Below are 14,824 nucleotides of genomic sequence, written 5' to 3' on the forward strand. Positions count from 1 at the left end.
AAAACCAAACTGAGAAAAACATGTATAGAATAAGGGGCAAGCTGCCTTTCAATCTCTATTCTCATTGTTCAGACACAAGCAGGCAAGAAACAGGCACTTGGTGGAATAAAGGAAAAGAACCACATTCAGCCTTTCCTCCTCTTCATCATATTGTTAAAGTCTGTGCAGAAAGGACCATAGGATTCAAGTGGCAGCAATCTTAAAGGGTTGAGAAACATGGGGTTGGACAGAGAAACAAAACCTGCTGAAAATAAACAACCTGGCTTCCGATAGTAATTCCTGACATCAAGAAACTGGGAATTAGATCCAGTTCACTCAACAGAAACTCAGCAAGAGAAAACCCAGAAGTTTTTTTTGTCCTCATGGTTCCTCGTTTCTATATACAAATAAGCTATATGAAGATGCCCAAAGTCCTAGAGACAAATTCAAATATCAAACTCTACAAGTCTGCCTTATATAGTACTAGATTTCATTTGTTTGGCTATTTGGTTAGGACTGTGCAAGACAAATGACCCATGGCTTAAAAAAAGGTTCCAGGAACACATTCTAAATTTACTGACAAAAATTCAGTCCACAGTGATCTATTTGGATTACATTTTGGGTAATTTTTTGTGTGTGTGTGTGCTTATTTTTCCACCTACGAAAGTATCATTTTTTCCATTTTGCATTTCAGTTCAACTAAGAACTCAAACAACAACATTTCTCCCCTGTATAACTTTTGTCACTTCTAACCCATAAAGTTGGGGATAAGGGGAGTGCAAACTGCCCACCAGCATAGCAGGCTCACGGAACCCCTTTATGCCTTTATGGTCTAAACGCTAAAAGTGTTTAGCATTTAAGATAACAGTGACATTTTTAAAACCTTTTTAAAGCTGATACAAGCACATTTTGTACTTCCTAGCAATCTCTGAGGGAAGAAGCGGAAAGCACTAACCGCACCTGCTGCTTATACATACTTACAGACAATTAACTGCTACAAATGTTTCATTTTTGCAAGTTCAAATTATTCCTTGAAACATACCCCAGTAATGACCACATCACCACCTACATCTATTTTTAGAGGTACGTTTTCTATCCTAAGCAACTCATTATAATTTTTCATGAATCACAATAGCAAAATACTACTTTGAAGAGTTTTTACTGGATGAGTAAAGAGAAACAGAGGGAAAAGAACTCACTCAATTACAATCAGATGAATTGGGGAAAATTTAGAGGAAATAGTATCTTCTATTTTTTTGTTTGTTATTTTCATAAATAAAAAACCCAAAGAAAACTCACAATATTTTTTTCATGTCCTAAATAACCCAAACAGACATGAGTCAGGCTAAAATAAAACAAACAAAACACATGAAACAAAAACGACAAAAAAACCCAACCAACCAAAACAAGAAAGGATTACTGAAAAGCAAGAGCAGCTTATAATTTGATGTATCATTTACCACAGCATGGTAAGTATTAAACCACTGTACTTTCCAAGTATAGAAATAAACACAAAGTAATGTCACGAACTGATACGCATTCAAACGTACAATTTGGGTAACTTTAAAATCTGCTATTCTCTAAGTGCAAAGTTTTCCATCTATTTAGTTATATATATTTCGAAAGGAGCATTGTAAATATTAGTCTTTAATAGTTCTGAAAATCTAGCAAACCTGTCACAGTACAACTCTTCTAGTTCACCTTAGAAATGGAAAATACAATCAATTCAAGCAATTGGTCTTTTTAAAAAAGAAAAATTCACATAGGATACAAATGAAATCACACCCACAGAGAAAAGGCTTTCTAACTGAGTTCAGGTAAACTTGATTTTTCTGTATTCCACATTTCTAAGTTCCAGAAATTGCCAATGTAATCTCATTGAAAATATTAAGGAAGACAAAAACATTCTGCAGAAGGATACTTCCAGAATTTGTTATACAGAAATCAAAACCCTCAATAAAGTAAAAAAGAACCATTACTAATGAACCAGAAATCAATATACTGAACTATACCATTTTGCTACAACTCTTAATGGACCAGAAAAAGCACTAAGAGTTAATGATATTAAGACAGAAGATTATGATAGCTGATTTACTGAATAGCAAAGATTGCTGAAATGAACAAGGGAATTAGTGGCCAGGCAACAGCTGGTATTAAGTACAAAAATTCCATCCCTGATATACAGATTGCTGTGAAAGTATAAGGAGGTGTGATTATCTGCTTTCCCTCTAGTAATAGCTTCTCCCTTAAGCATCTGCTATTGGGTTTGGTTGAAGACAAGATACTGTATTAAAAGAGACCTTCTGTGTGACCTGTAATGGCCATTTCTGTGTTCTTGTCACTTGAAATCATACATATGTATCATAGAATAGTCAGGGTTGGAAAGGACCTTAAGAGGGTCCTAACTGCCAGAATGTAAATTGTTAAACACACTGGCTACATCCTGCTTTAAACTTTGTATTCAGAAACACTGGTGGGATTTTTTTGCACTGAAATAGGAGAACATGTCCATTCCATAACGAAAATCAGAGATCACCTGTACACATCCATTGATTACATGGCTCTCAGCATCCCTATTACTTCAACCTCCCACTTCCAAAACTCCTGAGGGAGTGCACAAGAGACTCCCGCCATTATCATGCCTACTCAATGGTAAAGCTGCTACTGAGCAATGCAAGGTACCTCCATCTTTTCCCCTGTTACATGTAACACACCACTGTCCAACAGCAAAAGCTGGAAACCACAAGTTTGTGATATATTTGTACCAAAATTGAGTAGACAAATACTACTGGCAATGGCAGCAATATTTTTGCCTTAAATCAAATAGGCACCTATGTTTATCTGTTCTTTTCTCACTCAACTTATAAATATTTAGGCCTGGACCCTGTAAAACCTTAAGCTGCCTTTTTTTCTTTTTTCTTTTTTTTTCTAAAATTAGATCCACAAACTTCAATGGCCCTAACCATGACAAAGTTACGAACACACAGGTCTCCAGAAGATAAGAGTCTAACTCATGACAGGGATGTCTGATTTCAAGTTCACATTACAAGAGTAAAATTTAATGAACGCTTATCAATGCCTTAGTTGATTTTAAACAGTGTAACTTACCCTGATTTTTCTTTTTCTTCGGCATCCGCATTTACTGTTGGATTTTCCATTTCTTTAATCTTCTCTTCCTCTTTATCTTCTAATTTGGTTTCGTCTTCAGTTTTGATTGCATTTAAGTCCTTTTCTTGATCAGGCTGAGTGTACACAGAATCTGGCAAATTTTTTTTGTTTCCCTAGGATAATAAAACCTTTAGTTAACTTACAAGGTGAAATAAAAATACAAAGGATGTGAGAAAAGGCAGAAAAGACACGCTGAAGCTATATAAGCAAAGAAAAAAGATCTAGTCTACAGGGTTTCTAAAATTACAGCACCTCCACTGTTTTTCCTTCTTAAAATATCAAGCAAAACGTAACAGACTTCAAAGTTGCAGCCAGCATCCTAGCTAGTATTATCACAGTGATCTAGGCATGCTGCCCTTAGACCTGGACTGCAAAGCAATCCCTAAGACAAAACATGTCACACGGTATGTTTTCATTTAGAATGCAAAGATAATCAGTACTGGCACACCTGGTATTTACCCCAGAGTTCGTACTAACAGACAGACCAGGGCTGGCTGCCACTTAAACAAAGAAGCATTACACTCGTGTTGCATACTGCCTTGAGGAGCTACACTGCTTCAGAGAAAACTCCTACACCTGCACAGTGCAGCACATCAGCTTATTGCCCTGGACTTCCTTTGCTAAAATCACTGAGTCAACACTGGATTTTGAAAAGCTATAATTATTTGTCTCTCTGGACCAGTGAACCACATTAGATCACTGCATACATGATATGGTCCAGGTCTTTGTAGAGCTTCACTGGTTTCACTGGAGCAGAGGAGTAAAAGTAAGATTTATGAGGGATTAAAAACATGGCTAAACACAAAATAGAAGTATCAGCACTGTAGTTAGCTGTGAGCATGCATCACCCAGATCAGGTTAAAACTGCACACCAATTAGTCTCCATTTGACCTGGGAGGCCACCAAACAAATTGAATGTTGAAGCTGCTTCCTAACAAGTCAGACATTTTGACATCATGATCCCCTAAAACTGGCACCTATAGATAAATATGGGTCAAATGTGTTGTTCTGAATAAGGTTTACAGTACATTTTTGTCTTGTTTTAAATCCATTACAGAGATTTCAATCTTGACATGAATTCATGGTTATCAATACACCACCTGACTTGCTTACAAACAGGATATAATGTGAACATTAAAATATTTTACCAGAACAGAGGGCTTATCGTTTTCTTTACTTTCATTATCATTCTCAGCTAACTTTTTTTCTTCTTGTTGTACTACTGCTACTTCCTCCTGCTTGCGCTCCTCCTTATCCACTTTTATTTCTTTTACATCCTGCTCTTGTTCTTCACGCATCTTCAATTCTTTTTCTTTTTCACAGTCTTTACAAGGCTTGCTCGTCACTTTCTCTGGCAATGCCATTTGAAATTCAATGTTAGCTGATGTACAATACTCTTCAAACCCATAGAGATATCTAAAAGAAAAAAATTGCTTGCGATAAGCAAGTTTGTTTCAAGAAAGAACATGCTACCTAGCAGAAGCTAAACATGAACAGTATATTTAAAGCCCAAAAAACTGTGTTATAATCAAAAAGTTATGGACTTTATGTATATTACCACTACCACAGGATCACCTCTGTTCATTCTAGTGCTGTTTTAGCACAGACTCATAGCTTTATTACTTACTTTTTGTATGCACATTTAACATTATATCCTGCAGCTGAATTCAACACAGGGATTCCAAGATCTTGATAAACTTGCTTCCACACTGCACCACTTTCAATCTGGTAAAGAAAATGAAGTCATGTTTTTTTAAATTACCTCACAGACACAAAAAAAGATTAAGTTGATGAAGTCTACAACTTTGGAAAATAACGACAAGTAATTTCCTAGGATCTATAAAATTACTGGTTTTTGCACCCCCAGTATTTCACTGTAATGTAACTACTTTAAGCAATTTAGCATTTCTGCATTTCAGTAAGCCACAGCAGGATTTCCTCTCCAGGTGGTAATAAAACAAAGGAAAGAAAATACAGAGATCAGAAAAATCAGTATATCATTTTTATTTTATATTTGAACTTATTATTAACTATCAGAATTAGAATTTTAATTACATTGGAAAGAAAAAAATAATCATTCAAAGCATTACCAATACTCAGGCCTGGCACTACTGCACCAGATACACTGGCTACCGGTCTTTCATTATGTCCTTAATATGCCCTTTGGTGTCAAAGTTTTTGGACAGTGTGATACACTAATTTCTAACCATTTGTGAAGGTAAAGCAGATGTACTGCAATACCCAAGTACAAGATCCTCTCTTGTATATCAGAAAGGAGTCACTGTACAAACATATCTTCTCAACTGACAGGCTAAGTTTATAGGAACCGGTCCAAAGCAGCAACAGAATCTGCCTGGCCATGAATTCCATATGCTTCAATTACTGCTCCAAGACCAATCCCACTAATCCCAGTCAACACATTGTTCTACACAGTGCCCAAAACAGACAGGAACATCAGACCTTAGACTAGATTACTTGTCTTTGAGATTTTATCCAGTAGCGACTCTTTTTCACTTTGAGGTAACAACTTTATCAGATAAACATTTCTTGAAATATTACAAAACCACAGATGCTGGCTTATTTTATGCAGCAATAATTAAACTTACTGAGTAGATGTGTAATTTATTTAGAATATGATTAGCTTCTGGTTCCCGTTACAGCATGTTTTTCAGTTACAGGGTGTCTTACGCAGCCTTAGTATTCAATTTTCATATAATCTCAAGCTCCTGTGTAAATTGCTTCTGTATCACTACTTAAAAATAAACAGCATCCTGAGATTTTATGGCTCTGGAATACTCATTATACTAATACTCACATTATCAAATCCTCCAAGCTTGTGTACAAGTCTGAATAATTTGAAGAGATTCAGATTTCTATATCCCAATACAGGCCGTTTGTTAATAGGAGTCCCTGTGAACGAAGACAATTGTTACAGTGTTTTGAAGTGTTTTTTTTTATAGGCACTACTACCCTATTAAATACAGTGTAGTATTGTAGGCTCCCTCTGACCACCCCATGCATTTGGTACTTTCTTTTCATGAAACTAAACAAACTCCAGAGTCTTAATAACCCATTTTCTCTGTAATTCAGTAATGTAATTTAATTCCTATAATGCACTTTTCCATCTATTACTGAACATCCACAAATGATGCAACTTTTCTTGCTACCTGTATATATATATTTCACTCACTGAACAATTAAATGTAAAAGTACCAGCGTATCCCTTTCAATACAACTAAAAAAATACCTCCCCCATGAGCAAATCCCACAATGCTTCAAAGAGCTGAAAGTTCCTATGCTACTGTACTAGCAGTAGCTACCACATTGTCCTCTCTTGCAAACAGTTCCTTAACTCAACATGTAATTAAAAAAATACTAATTTTACTAGTCATAATACTAATTTAAATACAAACACCTTCACCCCTACCTCCACAGACATTGTACTTTTAGTGCAGTGTCTAAATACCCGGTAAAGATTTAATATAATAAATGGCATTTGCTTTCAACAACATTTCAATCTACCTTACTGATAATGCTCATGCATTTAAGTGATCAGGATTCATGCAAGAAATTAGCGCAAAGTAAATGTGTGCTTTTTCCATGATCTTGAGAAATAAGGGTTAAATTTTATTTATTTCAAGCTTATTAAACTGACCACGTACATTAATATGATTGAGGATATTAAATGTTCAATTGTACACACTATACGTACACTGTAGGAAGTAATTCTAGAATATATGAAGTACTATGCATTTATTTCTGAAAGCAGGAATAACTGACTGTATTTTAGGCTAAGAGTCAAGTGACAGACTTATCTTCTAAATAGTGGGGAAGTCAGAAGAGATTAATACAGTCTCACTGTTTCCAAAACTGAATTGCAAAGCACTACTCATTTACAGACTCAATTCTTTAAAGTACTGCTAAGCAATACATCTATCTTCAGCTTCAGTCAAAGATTAAAATACCTACCTCTGTCTTCCATGAACTTGTATAATTGCTGAAGAAAGTTCTCTCGTTCTTCAGGGAACGGCTCAATTTCCTCCTGTTTAAAGCAACGCACACATTCTGAGTTACAAGCCTTCATTAAGAAACATACGGCAGTGACAATTTAGGTTCAAATGCTCAAGTTCGGTTTACTCTAGTCAGCAATAGAATACTACACAGTGCTATGCCACACTGAAGTAAGTTTTATAAACTACAAACAGTTTTTCAAAATATATAAAATAACTGTAAAGACACATTGAAATGGGATTCCTGATTGATCACTGAAGTATCATAGGGGATATCATAAAACAAGATGTATTCTCAATTTTGCCTATTTACATAGAAAGTCTGGGAGACACCACTATTAATGATCAAGAGATTATATCAGAAATCTCAGGTCTATTTCTGCTGCAGTTAAGCGACTTCTTGATGCCTGGATACACTATGTCACTTTCAGCGACAAGTGAAAGAGAAAACGGTGCTTGCACTTTCTTAGGAGTTATAATCCACAGTACTGACAAACCGCAGCCAACGGCACTGCATGCATACTGCCATGGGGTACCGGCTGAGCGCGTGGTGAGCAGGATCAATCCCAGAACTGAAATAACAATGGATATTTTGGATGTTCAGTTCATTGCACTAATAAGCCTTTTTATTAGATTTACTAAGTTTAATGAACAGTGGAATTTCACAACAAAGCACTATGGCTTATTTTGTAACACTTTATTATTTCACTAGGAAATGTGACTTGCTACAGCCAGTAGCATAAGATATTAATTCTTAGAAATTCTGATGACTACGCTATTTCAAAACCATACACCAAATACATGTTGACAAATTTCCTGCATACTTTTTAAATACTACGTGCAAAGTTTCAAAAAATAAGTAACAAAAGTTATTCAGAAAATCTAAAATAAATTATTTTTCTTCAGTGTATTTTCATTCGTGTTTATTATCCACTCAACTTCCTCCTTGTACTAATTATTAAAGCTTCAGCTACCTTGAACAAAGGGGACAAAATTTACTGCCTTTAAAGTTATAGCCAGACAATTGAGAAATCAACAGAAACAGGGTACCATTATTAAACTTAACAGAAAACAAACCCCCCCCCAACATCTGCTGAAGCTATTTAATAAAGAGATGGATGCCTGAAAATAAGGTCAATGAAGGTTATAATTATTACCAGTGAGTAGGTTTTTCTCTTAATTCTATACTTCCTCTTCCATTAGATGCACTTAGAAGACATATCAGAGCAAACAAGCAAAAAATGAACAATGCTCAGTATTCACAACGTGCTGAAACAGATGTTATTTAGGTATAATTATCAATGGAAATGCAATGAAAATATTCCAGTCTTGCAAAGGCAATGCAAGATGAAATTCTCCACAAGGAACCAACATTACATGGTGATGAGAATCTATCTGATACCTAGCATACCGGTGGAGCTCTGAGCAGGCTACTCAATGAGCAAGCACAGTCTGGATAAAGAACTACAACCAGTAAACTAGATATAGCATCACTGGGCAGGGGCGTCAGAAATCAGGCATACCTAGCAATTCTTCAACAACAGGTATGAGGTGATGCTACAGCTCTGCATATAGCACAGATAAACTGCTGGTTAAGAATATTCACGATTCACAGGTCATAGAAAACAAATTACTTGAGTGGAATCGATCCAGCTTTGGCGTTTGTTTTTGTTTGTTTTAATCGCACATGGCAGCTAACCGGAAAGGACTTTTCCCAGCATATGCTGGATCATGGCAAAGAGTTCATGACCACTTACTTGGGTTTCTCATGTTCCTCACCAAGAAGAGAATACTGGACATAAGAAAATGGCCCCAAGAGCATTGGGGGGTGTGGGGGAGTGACATTAAACTAAACCTTCAAGAAGCCCAACAAAGCTTTTAAGAAGGAACGTATACTTTTTAAATATATAGGGAACTAAAGTAAACATGATGAAGAGACTGAATAAAACACTGCCACTCCTTTCTCAATCGTAAGATCCAATGCCTGAAGAATACTCTTATGTCTCAAACATGATAATCCAGAGAGACGTCAGAATGGTAAGTGGATGCTCCTTATTATTTTTCCCAATAGCAATCAAGCCAACTTTCTAAGAAAGTACACTAAGGGGGAAAGCTTAAGACCTGGTATGCCTCTGAAAAGCACTTTCACTTTTTCAGAATCTCTACAGAATCTGTACATATTATACTATGATAATAGTACTTGTTAATAATCTCTGAACATCCACAGCAACTCTTAAACAACCAGTAAGTTAGACGACAAGGTTTCCTAGATAATGGTTTGAAGCAGGTATATCATACTCTCCATCTTTGCTTATTTCTAAGTTAGACAACCGTAGTGCAAGCAGGTCACTCTGCAGCCTCTAATGTATCTGTCCATGTCACAAAGGTAAAAGAAAGTGGCTCATACACATGAAAATGAAATCCAGAAAAGCAACAACATGCTTTCTGCAACACATAAAATTAGCCCAATGCTAGAAGAGAGGATCTTTGTTTTAAAGTCATCAGAAATAATTTAAGCACCATACATCCTTTATCAGAAACAACTATTTTTTTTAGCTACACAGATCTTCCCAGTTAGAAGACAGCCATTTAACAGCTAGCAGGTAAGTCTGATTTAGAAATAGCCATAAAAGGAATCTTTTTTCGTGTAGAAAAAACAATATGGATGAGACAGCAGACACCAGAATCTACCCTTCTTCATCCTGCACAGACCCTAGCAGGCAGTGCAACCCCTTCTGCCACTGCATTAACATCAGCATGGGAAAGATATTAAAACAGGATCTTCCTTTGAGTTCTAGTTTCTATTTTTCATTAGTCCCTAATGACTCAGTCATTTGACCACACAGTTTTTGCTTAATGACTCAAAAATATTTGTCAAATTTTTAAGTTGATACTTTCACATTAACTGATCTTTGTTGAATAAAGATTTTGAAAGCTGAGAGACAATAGTTTCATATGTTAACAATGTTGCCTGTGTTAACATGTTACATGTTCCCAAATGTTAAAATGCCCTACTTAAATATTACAGCCTTGGTAATTTTTTTATCAGCTGTGTATGTATGCTCTTTACTAACTTCACTTGCCTCTTCCTCACTGCTGTTATCCTCTTTTTCTTTTTCATCCTCTTCCTCTTCTTCAGCTTCACTGCTGGAGCTGTCTTCTTTCAATTCTGTTTTCCAGTTACTAGGAACGGTTCTGTTTTTACGGAATTCAAGGGCTTGGTCAAAAGCTGTAAAAGGACCAGCATTTGTTAGCACTGCAGGAAATAACAGTTTGACCAAATGTTTTAATCAAAAACAGTAGCTGGGGGTGGGGCAAAGGGAAGAAGGAGGAAAGATTACTAATTAACAGTTCCACCACCAAATTCAGAGAACCACAACAGCCACCCCATGTTGTCCATCTTTATTTGTCTTACCCAACCAAACTGGCCTAGTGGTCTCTGCACATCAAATTATTCAGAGCTATTATTAGGATTATTACTGTGTTAGTGTCTATTGACACAGATAAGGATCTTCTGTATTAGGGCATGTATGAAAATTTCATTGAGAGAATCCCTATTCCAACAGGATTACACTGTGGTTTACATATATTGAATAGAGAAGAGGAGGAAGAGATAAGCAAAAGCTAATTTTAAGAGTCTGATCACACAAACTGAAGCTTTCAAATGAATCCACAATTCCAGTTTCTCGAGAGTGCATAAATGCAACTTACTTAGAACTATTAGGGGTACTATGGTGAGAATAACTCTATGAAGATCTAATGCAAGAGACTGAATACTACATAACCTATAAAGCCATTGTGCCCTGTCATTACATCCTTTGTTTGGCACGTCTACATTTAAAGCAAGTGTGGTAGAGTAGGGGGGTTGTTTGGGGTCTTTTGTTGTTTTGGTTTTTTGTGGTTAGTTGTTTAAAATTCCTTTAGTTTTTCAGAAGTGTTCTACTTCAATACATTACAGAAGGAAAAGATCCTCCATTTTAGCATTTTTAAGACATGAACCAATCTACCACAAATTTGGTCCAATTTACATAACAAAGTAAATACATACTCATGCGTTTTCACATAGGAAGTTAATTTTACCTTGTTTTAACAATGCGTCAGGCTTTGGTGAAGTTTCACTGATCTCCCGAACATCTTTTCTTGGCACAGAAACACTAGATAGTTCAGAAAGTGTTAAAAAAAGAGATGTAAAAATATTTTAAAGTTAAATTAACAGTATAATACAGAGCTATCACTAACACATTTACTAAACATACCGAAGCAGCATATGAAGTATATTTTGACAATTCTATAATGTTAGTCTGGTACAGTATTAGTCAGGTGGTTAGACCACCCATATACATTCACTGCATATTAAAGATAGCATTCTTCTTCTACTAACAGGCAGTTTCTGGAATCTCTCAAATATATATTACTTAACAAAAACTTTATGATAATTTAGCAAGTAACTACTCACCCACAAACATTAAGACCCTACCTTGCTTAAAACATAAAATGAGTATTAGTATAAATTATCAGTATGAAAGACTTCCAAATTGAAAGAATGAAATACTTTTTAATTTCTACTGTGGCTATATCCAAGGAAACAAATCTGAACTGCAGCTCTGGGGGGTACATGCTTCTGTGTGCACATGCTTATGTGTGTTTCTCCAGTGATGTGCACTGATGCTTGAGTAACTATCAAATTGTAAAGCAACAGCCTAGACTTAGTAATTAAACCACAATGAAACTGTTAAATATTTCAATATCCTTTTCTGCAAAAACATTGTTAAATTGAACTAACTACAAGGAATAGCTGTAACTTTAAAAATAAAACCCAAATGCTAAGATAAATAATTCTGTTGTCATCCATCAACCTCCCTCCGTGACCAACATGAGTTTAAGAACATAAAGTTTCTTATTCTATCACAAATATGATAGAGTTGGGTTTTCTAGGTTTCTCTATTTTCTTTCCTACTTTGAGTAGTGTAACAGCTCTTTTCAAAGAACATGACAATATGCAGTTGTAGTCTAGTCTGAGAAAAACATATGCTTTACTACCTCAAAAAAAGAAAGTTTCTGTGTGTGTGTGGCGTACGTGCATGCATGCACACACCCCCACCCACCACTTTCTGTAGCTGGATAAGCTTATGGCCACATCTCTGCAAAGCAGTGCTCTACTCCAACCAAAGCAGGAAAGAGTCTCAGGGCATTCTTACATTCACGAAATACTGCTTTGTTTGCCACCATTGAGACAATGAAATTAAAATGAAGATGGATAGATTTATGCATCCCATTATTAGTAATGACAAAGTTCATCACAATGTAGCCTGCTAGCAGTTTTCTAAACATTAGAAAAATCTTGGCAGAAACTTAGTGAGCTTACTGATATCACTAATACTTTACCCAAACACATCTCATACTACATTCATTTGGCTGGTATAAATTTCATTCAATTATCAACCTCTACAGTCCTACTCACAATTTGCCATCCTTGAAAGAACGAACGAGAATATTGTCTTTTTTCACTGTAATATCATCACTACAATCTGGACAAACCACCTGCAAAGATATTATAAATGCAAAGTTTATAGAGAGAAAAAGGAAAAACAAGAGAGTAATAGTATATACCAACACTTGTCAAAAAGCTTTTGGACTCATTTCTCTTTAGCAACTCTGAGATGAGAGCAACTGATGTCCCTCAAAACAGAGAGATAATCTCATTTAATTACAGAATGCATGAGTTCATGCTCACTCCCTGGAGGGAACTGACAGCTGCTGCCAAAGACATAAGTAAGAACAGCATTCTGACAAAAGTTAAGTATCTGTCATGCCACTACAACTTACTCGACTCCTTATCCTAAAAGGACAGAAATTCCACCAAGTGCTGCCACCTGAGTTAGAGACCTCTTCTGAAAAACTTCCAGAAACTACAAGTATGTAATCACAGTTTCAAAACCAAAGCCATACAGGATTTATGAAATGCAATTTTATAACAGAGGATTCCTAAGTTATCTACCTAGGAGAGAAGAGTGCTTCAAGTATTATGATAGATTCTTTAATTCAAGAAGTAGACTAATCATGTCTAGCACCGAGACAACATATTAGTTACTTGTTGCAATTTTAAAAGCTATTAAAGTTTTGTTAAACCGGTACACAAGTTCTTAATTAAAAATCTTCAGGAATTTAATAATACATGTATCTCAAAATTCCAGAGTTACAGAACAGAAAAACAATCCTCTCCATCCTCTTCCTTGTCTCAAAACATGTCCCCTTAAAATTAAGAAAATCTGGCCACTGCGATACCCCAAGGAGCAGCAAATGACCAGTAGCACTAACTTAGCCCTGGTAAATACTACTTCTCTCTCACACCCACTCCTTTCAGTCCTATTTTTTCTACCACAAATACTGCATGACATTTCCCCCCCCCCTCCTTACATAGGTCACCAGCCATAGAGCACTTTAGAAGGTAAAGTCAAAAGCACCAACTGATTTGGCAACAGTTGTGTATCGCAGAGTATAGGCTAACCATTCTTCTCAAGAAAAATAAAACTTAACAGCCTAAGTCTCCAAATTCAATGCATTCTACAGTCTCCAAAGAAATTACTTTACAACACTACAACTTACTAACTGAAATGCAGTTTGAGATACACTTTGCAACAGTGTTTTAATATCAAGGTGAAAAGACAGTGATTCTCATTCCCCACCTGAAACAGACAGGTGCAATTTCCTAGCTATTTAAAGACTGAGAAAGGCCTTTATGGCCTTAGCTATCAGTTTTCTAGAACCATCAAGATCTTAGCAGTCAGAAATCCTTCCAGAGATTGGAAAACAGCTTACCACAACCTCATCTAGTACCTTTACATCAAGCAACATCACCTCAATTTTGCCTGAATCAGGTTTTCTCCATTTCCTTGCAAAACAAACTCCACGGGAGTCACAGAAGAAGGAGAGAGATGATCCTATGTAAACTCAATTTTCTAAAGTGCCGCAAGCAGGTTTCCTCAATGCATCTTCCAAAAGCCTTCAACTACACATTAAAACTAACAATGATATAACGTTTACTAAATCACACTCTTTGACGTAAGGAGCAACTGCCAGGCCTTTTTACAATTACAATTAGTCATTGCTCTTGACCCCCTTTCTCCCCTTACCGCCTCCCCCCGCCAAAAAAAAAAAACCCAAACCTAAGAAAAACCTCCATGCATGCAGGAAGAAAACAATGTAGCCACTCACCGAGTCCTCAGAATAATTTTTAACAAATTTAGACCTCTACGGTTTTACTTTTTTAAGCAACAGCCTATCTGGTTATAGGACTGATATCCAAAGTAACCAGTTTCCACTACTAATTTTAACTGTTATTTGCTGTAAAGGTTTAGACTAATCCCTGAACTTCTTTTCCCATAATAAACTTGCACAATGCCCTCTGTGCCCAAACACAACGCTTATCTGTACACAGTATCATTAATAACAAAGTAATTCAGGGATACATATTCTTCAGCATATTAAATCTGCATTTTCATTTCATTATTCACATAATTACAATTAGCATGATATAAAGTTAAAGCAAAATTTATCAGTAATAAGATGAAATTACTTTGTTGATATAGTAACCTGCTTACAAAGGTAAAGGAACGGAGAGGCACAGCTACAGGGGAGGGGATTTAAGAGAAAAAACAGGGGAGGGG

General features: G+C 36.1%; 1 protein-coding gene across 4 annotated transcripts in view; it reads right to left on the bottom strand.

Annotated features, from left to right (window-relative positions):
* ARID4B (AT-rich interaction domain 4B) overlaps positions 1–14,824 on the bottom strand; it is an 88,251-nt gene that overhangs the window by 26,359 nt on the left and 47,068 nt on the right. For all 4 annotated transcript variants that reach the window (XM_030499151.1, XM_030499149.1, XM_030499150.1 and 1 more), the window contains exons 9-16: positions 12,619–12,698; positions 11,238–11,311; positions 10,241–10,386; positions 7,117–7,189; positions 5,963–6,057; positions 4,775–4,872; positions 4,296–4,563; positions 3,088–3,260 (exon numbers count right to left, since the gene is read on the bottom strand). In XM_030499151.1, coding sequence (XP_030355011.1) covers positions 3,088–3,260; positions 4,296–4,563; positions 4,775–4,872; positions 5,963–6,057; positions 7,117–7,189; positions 10,241–10,386; positions 11,238–11,311; positions 12,619–12,698 — 1,007 coding nt within the window. The remainder of the gene's footprint in view (positions 1–3,087; positions 3,261–4,295; positions 4,564–4,774; positions 4,873–5,962; positions 6,058–7,116; positions 7,190–10,240; positions 10,387–11,237; positions 11,312–12,618; positions 12,699–14,824) is intronic.

Source organism: Strigops habroptila, chromosome 10, assembly GCF_004027225.2.
Source record: "Strigops habroptila isolate Jane chromosome 10, bStrHab1.2.pri, whole genome shotgun sequence".
NCBI lineage: Eukaryota > Metazoa > Chordata > Aves > Psittaciformes > Psittacidae > Strigops > Strigops habroptila.